The following is a 14,150-nucleotide window of genomic DNA, read 5'->3' on the forward strand; positions in this document are numbered from 1 at the left end:
CAGAAATTAATCAACATTGATAATTGCATAATATAATGCAAGTGAAAATGAATATAATCACTATTTTATTGTAAATTTTATTAATCTCTATGACAGTTCATTGTTACCTAGTGATTTTTTTTTTATAATTCCATCCACTTTCTATAGGACATACATATTTTGTAAATGATTTATGATTAGTAATTTCTTAAACATCTTAGAATTTTTTTAAATAGTACCATCAGAATAAAATACAAAATTTTGTATAAATAACATATAACTGTGATAATTATTATTTTTTATTATTATTTCTTTTGGAATACGTTTTTAAATGTTTTAATAGATACCTTCATATGATTTGTCATTAATTTCTAGTTTTGTTAAAACATTTTTTAAATTTATAAAATTTAAAAATAATAAAAATCCTTTTTTTAATATAATATTTGTTATTTTAATGTAGACTTTCTCAATTGTTTGATAATTTTATTTTTATTATAATGTACAGATCAACTGAATTTGTACGACTCGTTATTTATTGAGTATAACTCGACTTTGATTAGTTAACAGGTAAGATTAATTATAAAAAAACTTAGGCAATAACTTTATTCTTTAAAATGTGTTTATTTTCCATATTATTAGAATCACTGATTAATTTTATTGCTTTAAGAAGTTTTTTGTTATTTTTATTTGAAATAAATTCATTTATCTCTTGTACAATTTGTATAATTGTTTAGTTTTTCTATATAAATTATTAATCAAAGTATCATTAATTTTCTATTTTAAAATTCATTTGAATTAAGACATTGAAATATTATTTGTATTCGTAAAGTTAAAAAAGTAAATTAATAAAAAATAATTATTTTCTAATCAATTATAATATTTTAATTCATTTGTAATTCTTTACACAGAATGTTTCTGCAGACGTTTCCTAATTTTCATTGGACTAAAGTTAATCTGCTACATTTGATTACACAATTAATTTAATACTCACTATCGATAAGGAATGGCAACTTAAATAAAAATATTACGAATATCTTCTATTTTGATTTATATTCATTTAATAGTTTGCATTAATCAGAAAAAGTATTTTATTTTTTGAATAAGTATGTAAAAGTATTTACATATTCATAAAAAAATATATATTTGTCATATTTGCAATATATTATACATTACGGCCATTCTAATGAAATATTAGTAACATCTAATGCTATAATATCAATTTCAGTGTCAAGAAGATAACAAAGATTAGGTACCGTTCGACCAAAATCTCCATGCACAAATTCTTTAACATAAGTACCAGCCTGCGCTTTAAAATCCAAAATAATAAATGAATAATCATCTGATATATACTTTACATCTTTTTGATAGTTTTTTATTTCTTCAAAAAATGCAAATCGAGCCCGTAGTTCAAAAATGATTCGTTCTCTAGGAAAAAGCGCACGTCTATGTAGCACTCGAATAGGGGTATTTTGAATTATTTTTAAATTTTTTATATTTCTTAATTTTTTTAATAAACATGAACTATTAACCACTTTTTTGCAAATACATAATGCTCGATATGTTTTTGATTTGGAATATTCTCCTTCCTTTAATTGTTTTAAATCTTTTTTTGCTACAATTTTTAAATCACTCATCATTCGTATTTTTTTAGTATTTTCATTTATTTTTTGTTTTAAATATAGTAAATCGTCTTTATTTATTTTCGTTATCCTTGGGTCAATAAGCTCAATTACAAAAGGTCTGCCATGAAAGAGCATTCTAACGTCAACATCTTCTCTTCCCGATGATAGAAATTTTGTTGCTATAAATAAATATTACATAAGATATATTTTATATATAAATAATTTGAATATTTTTAAATATTTTTAATAAATTTTCTTACATTTAGATTTAGTGAAATCTAGAATACATTTACAAATTAAATCTTGCACAGAATTTTCCATTTTCCATTTACCATGTACAAACCACGGAGTTTGACAAAGTCTTCTAGAAAATTTTGTATAACGACCTGGAACAATGGTAATCGATACATAATTTTAACATAAAAAGAGTTTCGATGGAATTATATGAAATTTATTAGTACAATATAAGGTTGTATATGTAAATAATATTATGTATATATATAAAAAATTTATACAATTTTTGATGTTTTAATTTCAGATCTCTAATGCTTCGAAACATCATTATAAAGAAATATATTTAATTTATTTATGTAATCATTTTTTAATAGAAAACCACTTATTACTATAAAATTTAAATAGTTTTTATTTATTAGTATCTTAATGTATTGAATGAACATTTTAAATCATAATATTTGAATGTTTAGAATAAACATAACTAATATTGTGAAATTAAAATTATTAATGAATAAGTTAGTTTTTTTATATCAATATAAATTAAAGTAACATTTCTTGAATGTGAAACATAATTATTTAATGAATTATATAGAATTAAGAAGATAAAAACCAATTGTCCATAATTTTGGTAATAAATGTATGATGGTACTATTGTAAATCTTTGTATATTTAAAATATTAATAAATTAATTAATTTTTCATAAAATGATAAAAATTAACAGTAAAAAAGGGAAGATGTAGCATTGTGATATTTAATATAATATAAATATTTAAAATATAATAAAAATGTATATAAATAAAAACTTATCTATTGTAAAGAAATGTATTATAAATTTGACTTCAACCACTTTCCATCATACAATACATATAAAATTTTATTTCCAAAATTATAGTGGATATATACTTACCCCCAATAAAAATACTACTATGTTTACATACTAATTTATCAATATTTATAAAATGGCCAGGTTTTTTAGGAGGTATAGTGAAACATTGTTCAAATTGTTCATCTGTAATTGAGTTGGTAATAGTTTCAATATTTTTCTTCGTTATATATTTTTCTTCCTTTCTTTTCATAAAACTTTCTTTAGTTAATAATTTTGTATAATTATTTAATCTAAAATATTTTATCAAAATTTAATACAGACGCAAAACAGATAATTGTATTTATTTTAATTCTTACAATTCCTGACATTCTTCTTGGTCTTGTGGATATGATATAAAAACATCGACTGTAAGTGGCGATACAATGTTAGAAGATTCCATACTTTTCTTCGTTAAAAGTTGAATATAAAATGATAGGTACCATTTCCAAACATCTTTAATATTCTGTACTTTAGCTTTATTATAACAGACGTTTTTATTCAGTGCATCAATTTTTGATAAATAAATAAAGACTGCTCGTTCTCTAATTATAATGACAGTTGGAATGGTCAGTGTTAAGGAAATTGTATCACAATCATAATTTTCTGTATTTATTTCTTCCACGATCTAAAAGTAAAAAGATTAATATAAAATACTCCATTTTTCAATTAGTTATAAAAATAGAATTATACTTTATCAACAAATGTTGTTAATTTACTATTTTGTAATATACCCAGACAAATTATACATGGATCTGTATCTAGTGACGAGTCATACTCAGTGAAACATTTTATCTGAAAATTAAAAAAAAAATGTTATATGGTTTAATCATTGAATTTATCCATAAAAATGAATAAGAAATTTTGTTTGGTATTATTAAACAGCTTGATAGATCATTTAGTAGAATTTTATTTTGTATAATAAATGTATTCAAATATCAAATATTGTTGGTAATCTAAAATCTATAAACAGTTAAAAATTAAAATCGTCTTTTGATAGAGGTGTATACTATAATGATTCAACACATTTTTTAAGTATGCTTACTTTTCCTACTTAAAATATTTTTAAAAGTTTATCAATCTTTATACTTTTGATTGCATTTATCAAATAAAGAATGTTGATGTTTTTTATTCATTAAATTCAAACAACGAAATTTAAAATAATTAATTGTTTAAATTTTTTTAAAGAATAAACGTAATTTAATACTATATACTGTTAATTAAATTTACAAAAAATTATTTGGTATATATTGAAATTTTTAATATTTTACATAATTACATAATGTCATGATACATTATATAAATAAATATATATATATATATACATTTACGGATGTCATGTACGATTTCGAGGAAATAAAGCCTGTAATAGCCCTTAGTGATAATTATGAGTTTGATACAACAATTTTCATGTTAAAAGCTATTTAAAGTTATACAGTATATATAAAATCGAATTTCATTCTTGTAATTAATATATTCAAATTATATATTATTTTGTTCGTAGTATTGAATGAAATTTTCTTTTATACATAACTGTTTGAAATTAGTGATGTATTTTTGGCTCAAACTGCCAATGCTTCAATAGCTTAATTTGCCGCCCGCCCTAGCAGATGCCGGGAAAGAAAAAGGTGGAAGAGCTGTACAAAAGTCGTGAAAGTTGGTTAATTATACATTTATTGTATAATTTATCACACAATTACATATGGGTTTCTTGGAATCTTCTTGAGTCTAATGTGAAGATACGATTTCTTGAGATCATTAAGTTGATGTTGAATCGAAAGGTTTATAAAGATAAGCAATTACTGCACACTCCTTGTCAGAGAGTGTGAGATACTGTTAATGATAATGTCGTGCCAGTTTTGCCACCGGCGGGTAATAATTGAGTAGGTCGCGCGGATGGTGTACTAACAGTGATACAGTAGCCTTGATCTGATCCTAGGGTGAGTAGTTTACCATAAAGCACGCGGCAAGGCGAGTGCGTGCGTGGTGGTTAGGCCTTCTCCTGAATGAAGCGAAAGCATGAACTCAACAACTGAGTTCAACTCAACAACACAATCAACTGAGTACAGTGCTAGAATGTGCTTCTTGTTCACATAGTTTTTCGTCCAGTGCAGGCTGGTCTAGCCATGACTCGGGTGACTTTATCCAAGATGGTCCGGTTCACCACAGTGCACGTTCTTGAAGATGGGAGGCTGTTATGCCTCGTGGCGCACAGTCCGCTGGATTCGATTTGCCTGGGGCATATCTCCAGTGTGCACCTGGGGTGAGATCTTGAATGCTTGAAACTCTGTTTCTCACAAATACCTTCCATCTCGCTGGATGGGTTTTTATCGACGCGAGGGTCACTCTCGAGTTAGTCCACATGTGTGTTGCTTTTACATCCATTTTCAGTTTGGCTTGAACGTAGCGCATTAGTTTTGATAGAAGCAGTGCAGCAGTTAATTCCAATCGTGCTATGGTCATTGGTTTGAGTGGCGCAACTTTAGTCTTGGAGCAAACTAATGCGGTCTTGATGTTATCTGAATCATGGACGGAGACGTATATGACTGCGGACATGGTTAGTTGTGATGCGTTTGAAAAACCGTGTAGCTCTATGGAGGAAGTCATCTTCATGTTGAGCCATCGTGGTGTTGATATCTTTGTCAGGTCGATGAGATCCTTTCGAATTGTTAGCCATTGTAAGGAAAACTGCGATAGTAGTTTCTCGTCCCACTGTAGCTTGTGTAGCCACAGCTCTTGCATGAATACCTTAGCCATTATCACGACGGGTGCCGCAAAGCCCAATGGGTGAAATATCCGAGCCACTTCAGATAACACGAGACGTTTGGTTAGGTTGTTCACTGGAGCCGATGCCTTTCCTGTTGTGAATGTGAATTTATCTTCATGTGGAGACCATGTTAAGCCAAGTATTTTGGTATAGTAATCGTCGAATTGTATGGTGTTGTCATTCCGATCCGCATTGATTGCAGTAATTACATCTTGATGTGTCGCATTCCATTTTGCCAACGGGAGCGGCCCGACATACAGAGGTCTCGCAATTGGAGTGCCACTTCAACTAATTGTTCTGGAGTATCTGCACATGTCCGACATATCTTCCATGTATGATGGATGGCACGTCAAGAGGGTACTTGCTTTCTTCGACTTTTACTAATTGGAGCAATATTCTAACTGCCAGAAATGGGGTGGCCTTTGTTCCGTAGGTTACTGTTGTCAAATGGTATGGTACTACTGCTCCCTTTTTGTCTATCCATAAAATTCTCTGAAGGTCCCAGTCATCCTTGTGGATTTTGATCTGTTGGTACATTTTTGTGATGTCGGTGGAGAACAGATGCCTTTGTCTTCTAATCCAAATTAAAACGTCTGATATGTCGGCATTAAAATTAGGTCTAGTGTGCATGTCATTAAGTAACGGGCCTGATGTCGTTTGCTGGAGCCATTGAATACCACTCTTAATTTGGTTGTTTTGCTCTCTGGTTTAAAAACACTGTGATGTAGCAGATAATATTGAAGCTCGTGATTTGACGTTGAAGGAGCCCTTATCATGTGACCAAGATCTATGTATTCCTTCATGTATTGTTGATATAACTCTCGATACTTCTGGTTTCTTGGAAAATTTCTTAACAAGCTTTGTAGACAGTAGCTCGCTGTTTTGAACGAATTACCAAGACGATTAGCAGATGAGCTACGCGGAATTCGCACTGTATACATCCTAGAGGTATCACGGGAGTATGCATTCTTGTACTGGTCCTCGCACTGCTGTTCGTCTGGTGTGTATTTCTTGACTTCGCTTGGTTGGGGTTCTTAATGGACTAAAAATTTTAGCAGTAAATAATGTACTGCGGTTTCGTCATCCTACGTCGTTGCTTGGTAGGCTGTCGAATCAACAATCTTCGTGGAGTCGACGGATCCTAGCACTAACCATCCAGAAACGGATATATGTACCAATGGCATCGATGGCGAAGGGATTATAACATGGGGCTTCATTACATGTCCGTACATGCTTGCTCCAAAAATGATATCTACTAAAAGTGGTGTAAGATACTGCGGATCGGCCAGCGTTAACCCCTTCAAATAAGGCCAATCTGGTGAAGTTATTTTGAATGAAGGAGTAATTAAAGTCAATTTCTTGAGGATGTGTTGAGTGGATAGTAAGTGGCCATAATCCTTGCGTTGTTGTTGACTTAGCTCCCCCAATTCCATGAATTTTGACGATGGAATGTTGTTTAGGAATATTGAATTGGTTGACAAGGTATTCAGTGATGAAGGAGAGTTCAGAACCAGAATACTTAGTGCTAACAGAATGCTTAGTGGCTTTTTCTGAACGTATTTCAGCCATAGCAGTTGCAAGTAGTGATATTGAATGAAATGGTGGTTCGACTATTACGTCCTCGAGTCATTTTGCTCGTGTTTCTGACGTACTAGCTAAAGGGTGGTCTCCAGTTTTTTCCTCATGTAGTGATGTATGATGTTCTTTGGAGCATTTCGTGCATGTCGTGAAGGTTTTACAGGGTGTGAGCGTTCAGGCATAAGTGGCACAGTCCTAGTTTTCTTACCAAATTGAGTTTTTCTGATGTTGAGTATCCCCGAAATTTAAATCATCGTAATGTGATGTCTTTTGGAACAGCACTTGCAGTTAGTTGATTGCGCTGATCCTGTGGATTGGTTTGACAGTGAATTCTTTATTGATACCTGGTAAGAATTTGATATTCTTTTCGTTGACTTGGCTCGCAATTGTGTGGGTTTGGGAAAACATTGTGTGGTGGCTCTATGTGGTTTTGTTTCTGCATCAAGCTCATTCAACGTCCTCGCTAGAAAAGTTAGGAACTCGTCCAATTTCATGAATGTTGGGTATTGATTGGAAGAGCTAATAGATGACTCCCATAGTTCTTTTGTAGCACGATCAAGTCGACGAGAGGCAACATACACCAATAAGTAGTTCCACAGCTCTTCGCTAGTCTCCATAGTTTGCAATCGTTTGACTGCTTCTTCAAAGTTATTAGTTAACTTTTCTAGTTCTTCCTTTTCTCCTTTAATTATTGAGAAGTCGGAAAATACCTGGTTGGAATATGATTGAATTATTACCCGTTTATTGTCATACCGAGCTATTATTAATTTCCAGGTTGTCATCACTGCGTCGCCTGTTAGTGGAAAGGTGTGGATCAACTGGGCTGCTGGACCATGCACTGCGGTGCGGAGGTGATGCATTTTTTCTACAGCGCTGCTTTCAGTGTTGTCCAGGACTAGTGCTTTGAAGAGGTCACGAAATGCCTGCCACTCCTCCTGAATCCTGAGAAGTGGGGAACACTGATGGATGGTAGTCGAATTACGCTAGGATGAGCCTTGGATTTGGAAGTCTCTTTCTCGCCCGCTGTTGTTTTTCAGGGTTGGCGACGTTTGACTATGTTCATCCGAATTATCCTGTGTTGTACAAATTCCTCCTCGTACGCATCTTTGTCAAAGTATTCGTGGTTGTCGTGGTCTATAGGCCATGTTGCCAATAAATATGCGTGATCCTTTTGAAACGTCTTAGGTTGATCTTCGGTGTATGGCAATACTTCTGAGATTTCATGCGATGTTATGTTTCTTTTGGATGCCTCAAATTCTTCAGCTATTTGCTTCATGCGTACTATCTGGGTCCATTGCATGGAGATCTTTTTCTTCTCTTCACAGGTTAAGTTTGTGGGCGAAGCACTCCTGAGTGTTGTTCTCTTAGTGTTTTTTGGGGTTTTGTCGACTCTTCTTTCTTTAATATTTTCCATGTTACTATCATATGTATTGTATTATGCTGCACAGAAGTGGGAGGTCGCGAATCTCCTCATACTTCCTGTTCCTGTACTCTTGACGGTAAGTTGTTACACGCAGAAATAGGAGGATGCAGGGCTCCCGCTGCTTATTAATGTAATACCTCGTCGTGTAAAAATGCAGTGATAAAATTGTACTCAATATGAAATTCTCACGGTTGCACGGCACTATTGAGATAGACTAACTTCCACTATATCTGGGTAGTCGATGATGAATTATTCAGTGTTTCGGCTGTCCGGCTCGTCCCATTAAATCTGTTATCTGATGCTGCGATTCTCCAGATATCCGGCTCGCAGGATCAAATGTTCGAAATTAGTGGTGTATTCTTGGCTCGCACTGCCAATGCTTTAATAGCTTAATTTGCCGCCCGCCCTAGCAGATGCCCGGGAAAGAGATATACAAAGGTCGTGATAGTTAATTATACACTTATTATACAATTTATTACACAATTACATATTAGGAGATGGTCAGGCCCTCTCCTGAATGAAGCGATAGCATCAACTCCCGTCGACGGTTGTATACTAAGGTTGATGTATCTTCTTCCGGTCAGTGGGTCACCGCAAATACTTGGTCACTACTTTACCAATGTGTACTAATGCGTAAAGTTCCCCGCAGACCTGGCTTCTCTACGCGGATAGCCCTTTCGAATTGACTTTTCCATAGAGACAGCAGCCCTCTGCTGTTTGTCCTCACCTTTAAGGCCTCTTGCCATGATTCCCCGCTCAAGAAACTTCTGGTCTTAGTTTTCCAATCAGCGCGCGCCACTTTTCAGCGGTATGATGACGGTGCAAGCCCCTTTCCCACTTCCGAGGAAATTAAGCTTAGATAATGAGAATGTCGGAAGAGTATATCTGGCGGCAACTCCTGATATGGAAGATTGTCCCTCTCCGGGACTCATCGTGGTCGGGCTGATTCTTGGTCAAGCGTCTTCGCTTGGCCGATGCAAGCGGCAATATTTGCCGTACTTGACAATAATGCATGCTAGTCTGGTGACATTAAAGGCACATGTGCGGCGCAGATTATCGGACGTCGTACATGCCGGGTTTCGGGTTGCAATGAATTTTAAGCCTCCAAATATACTCGAGTAAACAGTCTCGCCGGGTTTTGATGGTAAGTCGCAAGAGTCGTTTATTGCATTCAAAACAATTACTACGTCTGTAGTACGAAGAGCAATAAAGTGGCTGTTTACGAGTAAGTTCCAGATGTACTAACCTTTTTCGAGCCTCCAGCAACCTTGGCAAGATTTTCACAAATTTTATATCCGTTCGAGAATTCTTTTTATGATAGCCGTTGAAATTTTCCTAATGAATACAATTCGAGAGATTTCTTTTCACTCACGAACAATAACTATAAAATTTTTATGTATGAAACTGAGTTAATTTATTAGAAAGTACCTTGATGAATTTCAGGACTTCATATAGTATGCTGTTGATGTTTTTGTTGACAATAAATCAATAGAAAAATATTATACTTTTAGATTTTTTAACTCTTGAACGCGAAATTGGTTATAATTCAAGTACGATGACGGTTGTTTTGGTGGTATCCTAATATTAACTTTCTGGTATTAATTATCATAATAATTTCACATTGTACGTATGCTAATTATATCAATAACATTCAAATCTAATTAATAAATTAATGAATCAACTAAATATTAAAAATGAAGATTATTAACTATTATTCTTTCAATGGTTTGTTTTCATCTAGAATACTTTGAATTCTACTTTATCTAAGAGGAGAAAGTGGGGAGAAAATTGATTCAAGATAAAATAATGATATTTGACTCTTGATTTTTCATAATATAATAATAGTATTCTTCTTATAAATTATGATAAAAATATTGACTACTCTATTTTTATGATTAAATTTTAAACTTTAAAATCTGTATAATCTTTAATCCATTATCATTTAACAATTACGGTGCTCCTTGAGTCAAATTATCTTAGGTACGATCAAGGATTTGGTTTACAATTTACAAAAACAGTTTTCGGGGATTCAACGATTACTTTCAATAAAACATGGATAATTTTAAATCCATTAATTAAAAATAAATTAAGATACACATTGAAACTGCACAAAAACAAATTTGTTTGCGTTTGTAATTGTTTATTTATGTATTTAATTTTTCGTTAACTCGTACTTATATGTTAGTTAAATCATTAAATAATTCTTTAATTTAATTTTAAGATATGCTGAAGATAAATCGATATGTTTATACTTTGAAATATGTGCAAACAACTTTTACAAGTTTTTAATTTTTAAAATTCTATAAAATTTATAGAAAATCTTTAAAACACACGTACATGTTTCATCTTGAATAAGTGATTACAGAAGATAGAACTAAACGGATTTTCTATGAGAATCCCAAAGCCTAATTGAAAGAACAGATCTTCCATATTGGTTGATGTAATTCTAACACCAGTATTGTATTTTAAGTCAGTCATAGAAAAATTATAAGAATGTAGATCTAATAAAAAATAAAAAAAATTGTTGTATGAATTTTAGTAAATATTTGGTTGAGCATACTTAAAAACTTGAGTTTTAATTAGAATCAATGTTTCTGAAAAACAACGATTTTAAATATTAATGATTTTTAATAACAGTAAATTGTCTTTTAATGAAATTGTTAATGTATTCTGAATTGTAAATATTTAATGTAATTTAAATGTAATTGTTTTCCTAAAATAAAAATAAAAGTATTATGTATTTCTTAAAATTTCTAAGTACATACTTAGAAAGAGAGATAATAATAGATAATATAATGTCTAATTAATAGATAGTATATATTAATAGATAGTAAAACTAATATAATAGATAATATAATAGGTAATATAATAAATCTCACTTAGTGTTCCACTTATTAACATTATGAAGGTATAAAATTTATTTTCAAAGTCATTGGTATCAGTATTAATTTGCTGAAATCTTTGAGTGCGAAAAATAAATGTAACTAATATCAAACTTATTTTATTAGCAACTCCATGCTTCTAGAAATATAATATCCATAATTGTCATCTGTAAGTCTACAAACCCATTAATCCATCTATTTTATCTTGTGGTATATAGTTTTTATATAGTTTAATATGTCATCTGTTTTTATTATAATTTGTATATTAATTTGTAATATTATTCAATTTCTACAATGTAAACAATAACAGCAATTTTATATACTTAAATAGATATTACACGGTTTTGGTTTTATAGCTACCTAAACTATCTAATTTGATTATATTTCAATAAATTCTGAAAGCAACTTTTATTAATAAATACAAATATTCCAATTTTGGACTCTTTATTAAAATAAAAATTAAAAATTAAATTTTTCTTTAATATTATATTAATTTTATACCTACATTAAATTTGTTTTATATAATGATGAAAATTAGAGCAAGGATAAATTTAGAAAGCATTTTTACATAATAAGTATTTATAATATCTTAAAAAAATAAAATATAATATTTTAAATTTACTGATACAAGTAAAATTTAAAAAATTCTATCTTAAATAATCTACAATTTTTGTTAACTATAAAAATAAAAAACTATTAATTATGTTAATTCATATATAAAATTGCATCAATAAATTACACATAATTAATAAATAATAAACTATCGTATATTTATCAGTCTTTAATTATCAGTGACAGTATATGTACTTTCTTTTATTAACTATGAAAAATGTGTATCTAATAATAATAGAAAAATTAGACAAAAATTTATATATTTTAATTCAATATTTAAAAGGAATCTATAAATTATAATGATTTCAAAGAATTAAATATGATAAATAATTCTATCTATCAGATTTCTAGTTCAATTACATTATAAATTATATTTTTAATTACTTTAAGTTATTAAAATGTTAGACGAAATTTAATCTTGTTTCTTTTTCTTATATTATTAACGAGTTTCGTTCATATTATTAATAATAATACTATAAACAAGATTTTTTACATAAATATATAAATTACAATATATATTAATAAACATTCCTTATATAATTTCAATTAATAATACAGTATTAAGATTTTTATCATTCATTTTTCTTAAAAATGATATTTATTAAAAATTATTTTATTTTAATTCATATATTTACTTATTATAAATGTGTTCATAGATATATATGTATTTATACAAAATATACCATAAATGCTGGTACTTAAAAATTGTAAACTTTACATTTAAAACATAAACAAATTTATTAATCTTGTAAGTTAAAAAATCAATATTAAAATTAATTTAAGTTTAGATTTTAATTAAACTATATTATATAATTGAATAAAAAATAAATAAATATAAAATTTTATGAAATTGTTGAATTAGAAGACATATTTTTGTTTATAACATTATTATATAAAATATTTTAAATTATAAATTTCATTAATTTTTACAATTACTTTTTTTATATAAGGTATGAATATAATATAGTAAATTACAAATCCATTTAAGTGAAAAATTTTATTCAATTTGAATTTAAAAAAATGATATTTGCTTACCTTTGATAATAAAATTTCGGGATGAATCTTTGATTCAAAAAAATTTGTTTCACAAAATCGTAAGGAACATTTTAAACAACATCCAATGTTTTTTAAAATTGTTAGAATTTCATAATTTAAAGAACTAATAGAAAAATCGTTCATTTTTACTAACTAATTTTTAGTTATTTATTTTTCTTATTATATTAAATATTAAATTTGGTATTTGTAGTCTTATTTTATTAAATGAATTTAATATAAGTAAATATTGCATTAATTCCAGAAGGATAAATATGAATATTTATACGCTTAACGTTCAAATGTAGGAAACATAGATTGTGTGATTATTGAGACATGCGTAAGAAATGTCTAAAATTATAGCTCAATATTTAAAGTAAATTTGTAATTGACTTTATACGAGATATTAAAAAAAAAGATTAAATGTATAGTAATATATAATTTTTCTAGGAACATATGCTTTTATTTTGGAGTGTTATTTATATTTAAATTGCTATAAAAATAACCGGTATATAAAAGAATAAATAAGGTAACTTTCCTATTCCGCAAACTATTATTTGAATGACAGTTTCAACTTATTAGTTTTGAATAATGTATATAACCTATATGTATTAATAAAATTATTTTTACACAATTGAAGTAATTAATTTTTTTTGTTTTGACATATTTTATTCAATTTCAAATTAATAAGAATTTAATTAAAACTTAAGAAAATTAACTCAGTTTACTTTATTCGTTTCAATTTATTGGGAATAAATTGTAAAATTCTAGAAAGTAATTTAAATTATATTTTAGTTTATATATTTTTTTTTAATATAAATTTGAATTTTCTTAATAACAGAACGTAATAATTACATTCTAAATCACAATTCTATCAATTTAATTTTATTCAATTTTTTTACCATATTGTATTTTCTTCAATTTCAAGAAAATAGAATTTATCATCTTGTATTATATTGTAAATATTATACTGCTTTTAATATTAAATATAATTTTTATTAATTATTTATAAGTTGTATAATTTGTATAATATATCTCAAACTTATAAATATATGTACATGGTAATATTTCTAGTATAATTTATATTTAAAAAAATTGTATATTCAAATATTTTATCGTAGATAGTTTACTAAATGCAATTTAATTTTTATAATTTTGC

At 28.9% G+C, this 14,150-nt stretch overlaps 1 protein-coding gene across 1 annotated transcript; it reads right to left on the bottom strand.

Annotated features, from left to right (window-relative positions):
• Positions 1–1,135: 1,135 nt before the first annotated feature.
• On the bottom strand, positions 1,136–9,777 carry Pus10 (Pseudouridine synthase 10; the record flags this gene model as incomplete). Its single annotated transcript, XM_011507474.1, has 6 exons — positions 1,136–1,780; positions 1,862–1,987; positions 2,743–2,951; positions 3,018–3,325; positions 3,391–3,492; positions 9,712–9,777. Coding segments are annotated over 6 exons (1,443 nt in total), but the record flags the coding sequence as incomplete, so codon positions are not given.
• Positions 9,778–14,150: the final 4,373 nt, after the last annotated feature.

Source organism: Ceratosolen solmsi, unplaced genomic scaffold (assembly GCF_000503995.2).
Source record: "Ceratosolen solmsi marchali unplaced genomic scaffold, CerSol_1.0 scaffold6, whole genome shotgun sequence".
Classification (NCBI taxonomy): Eukaryota; Metazoa; Arthropoda; class Insecta; order Hymenoptera; family Agaonidae; genus Ceratosolen; species Ceratosolen solmsi.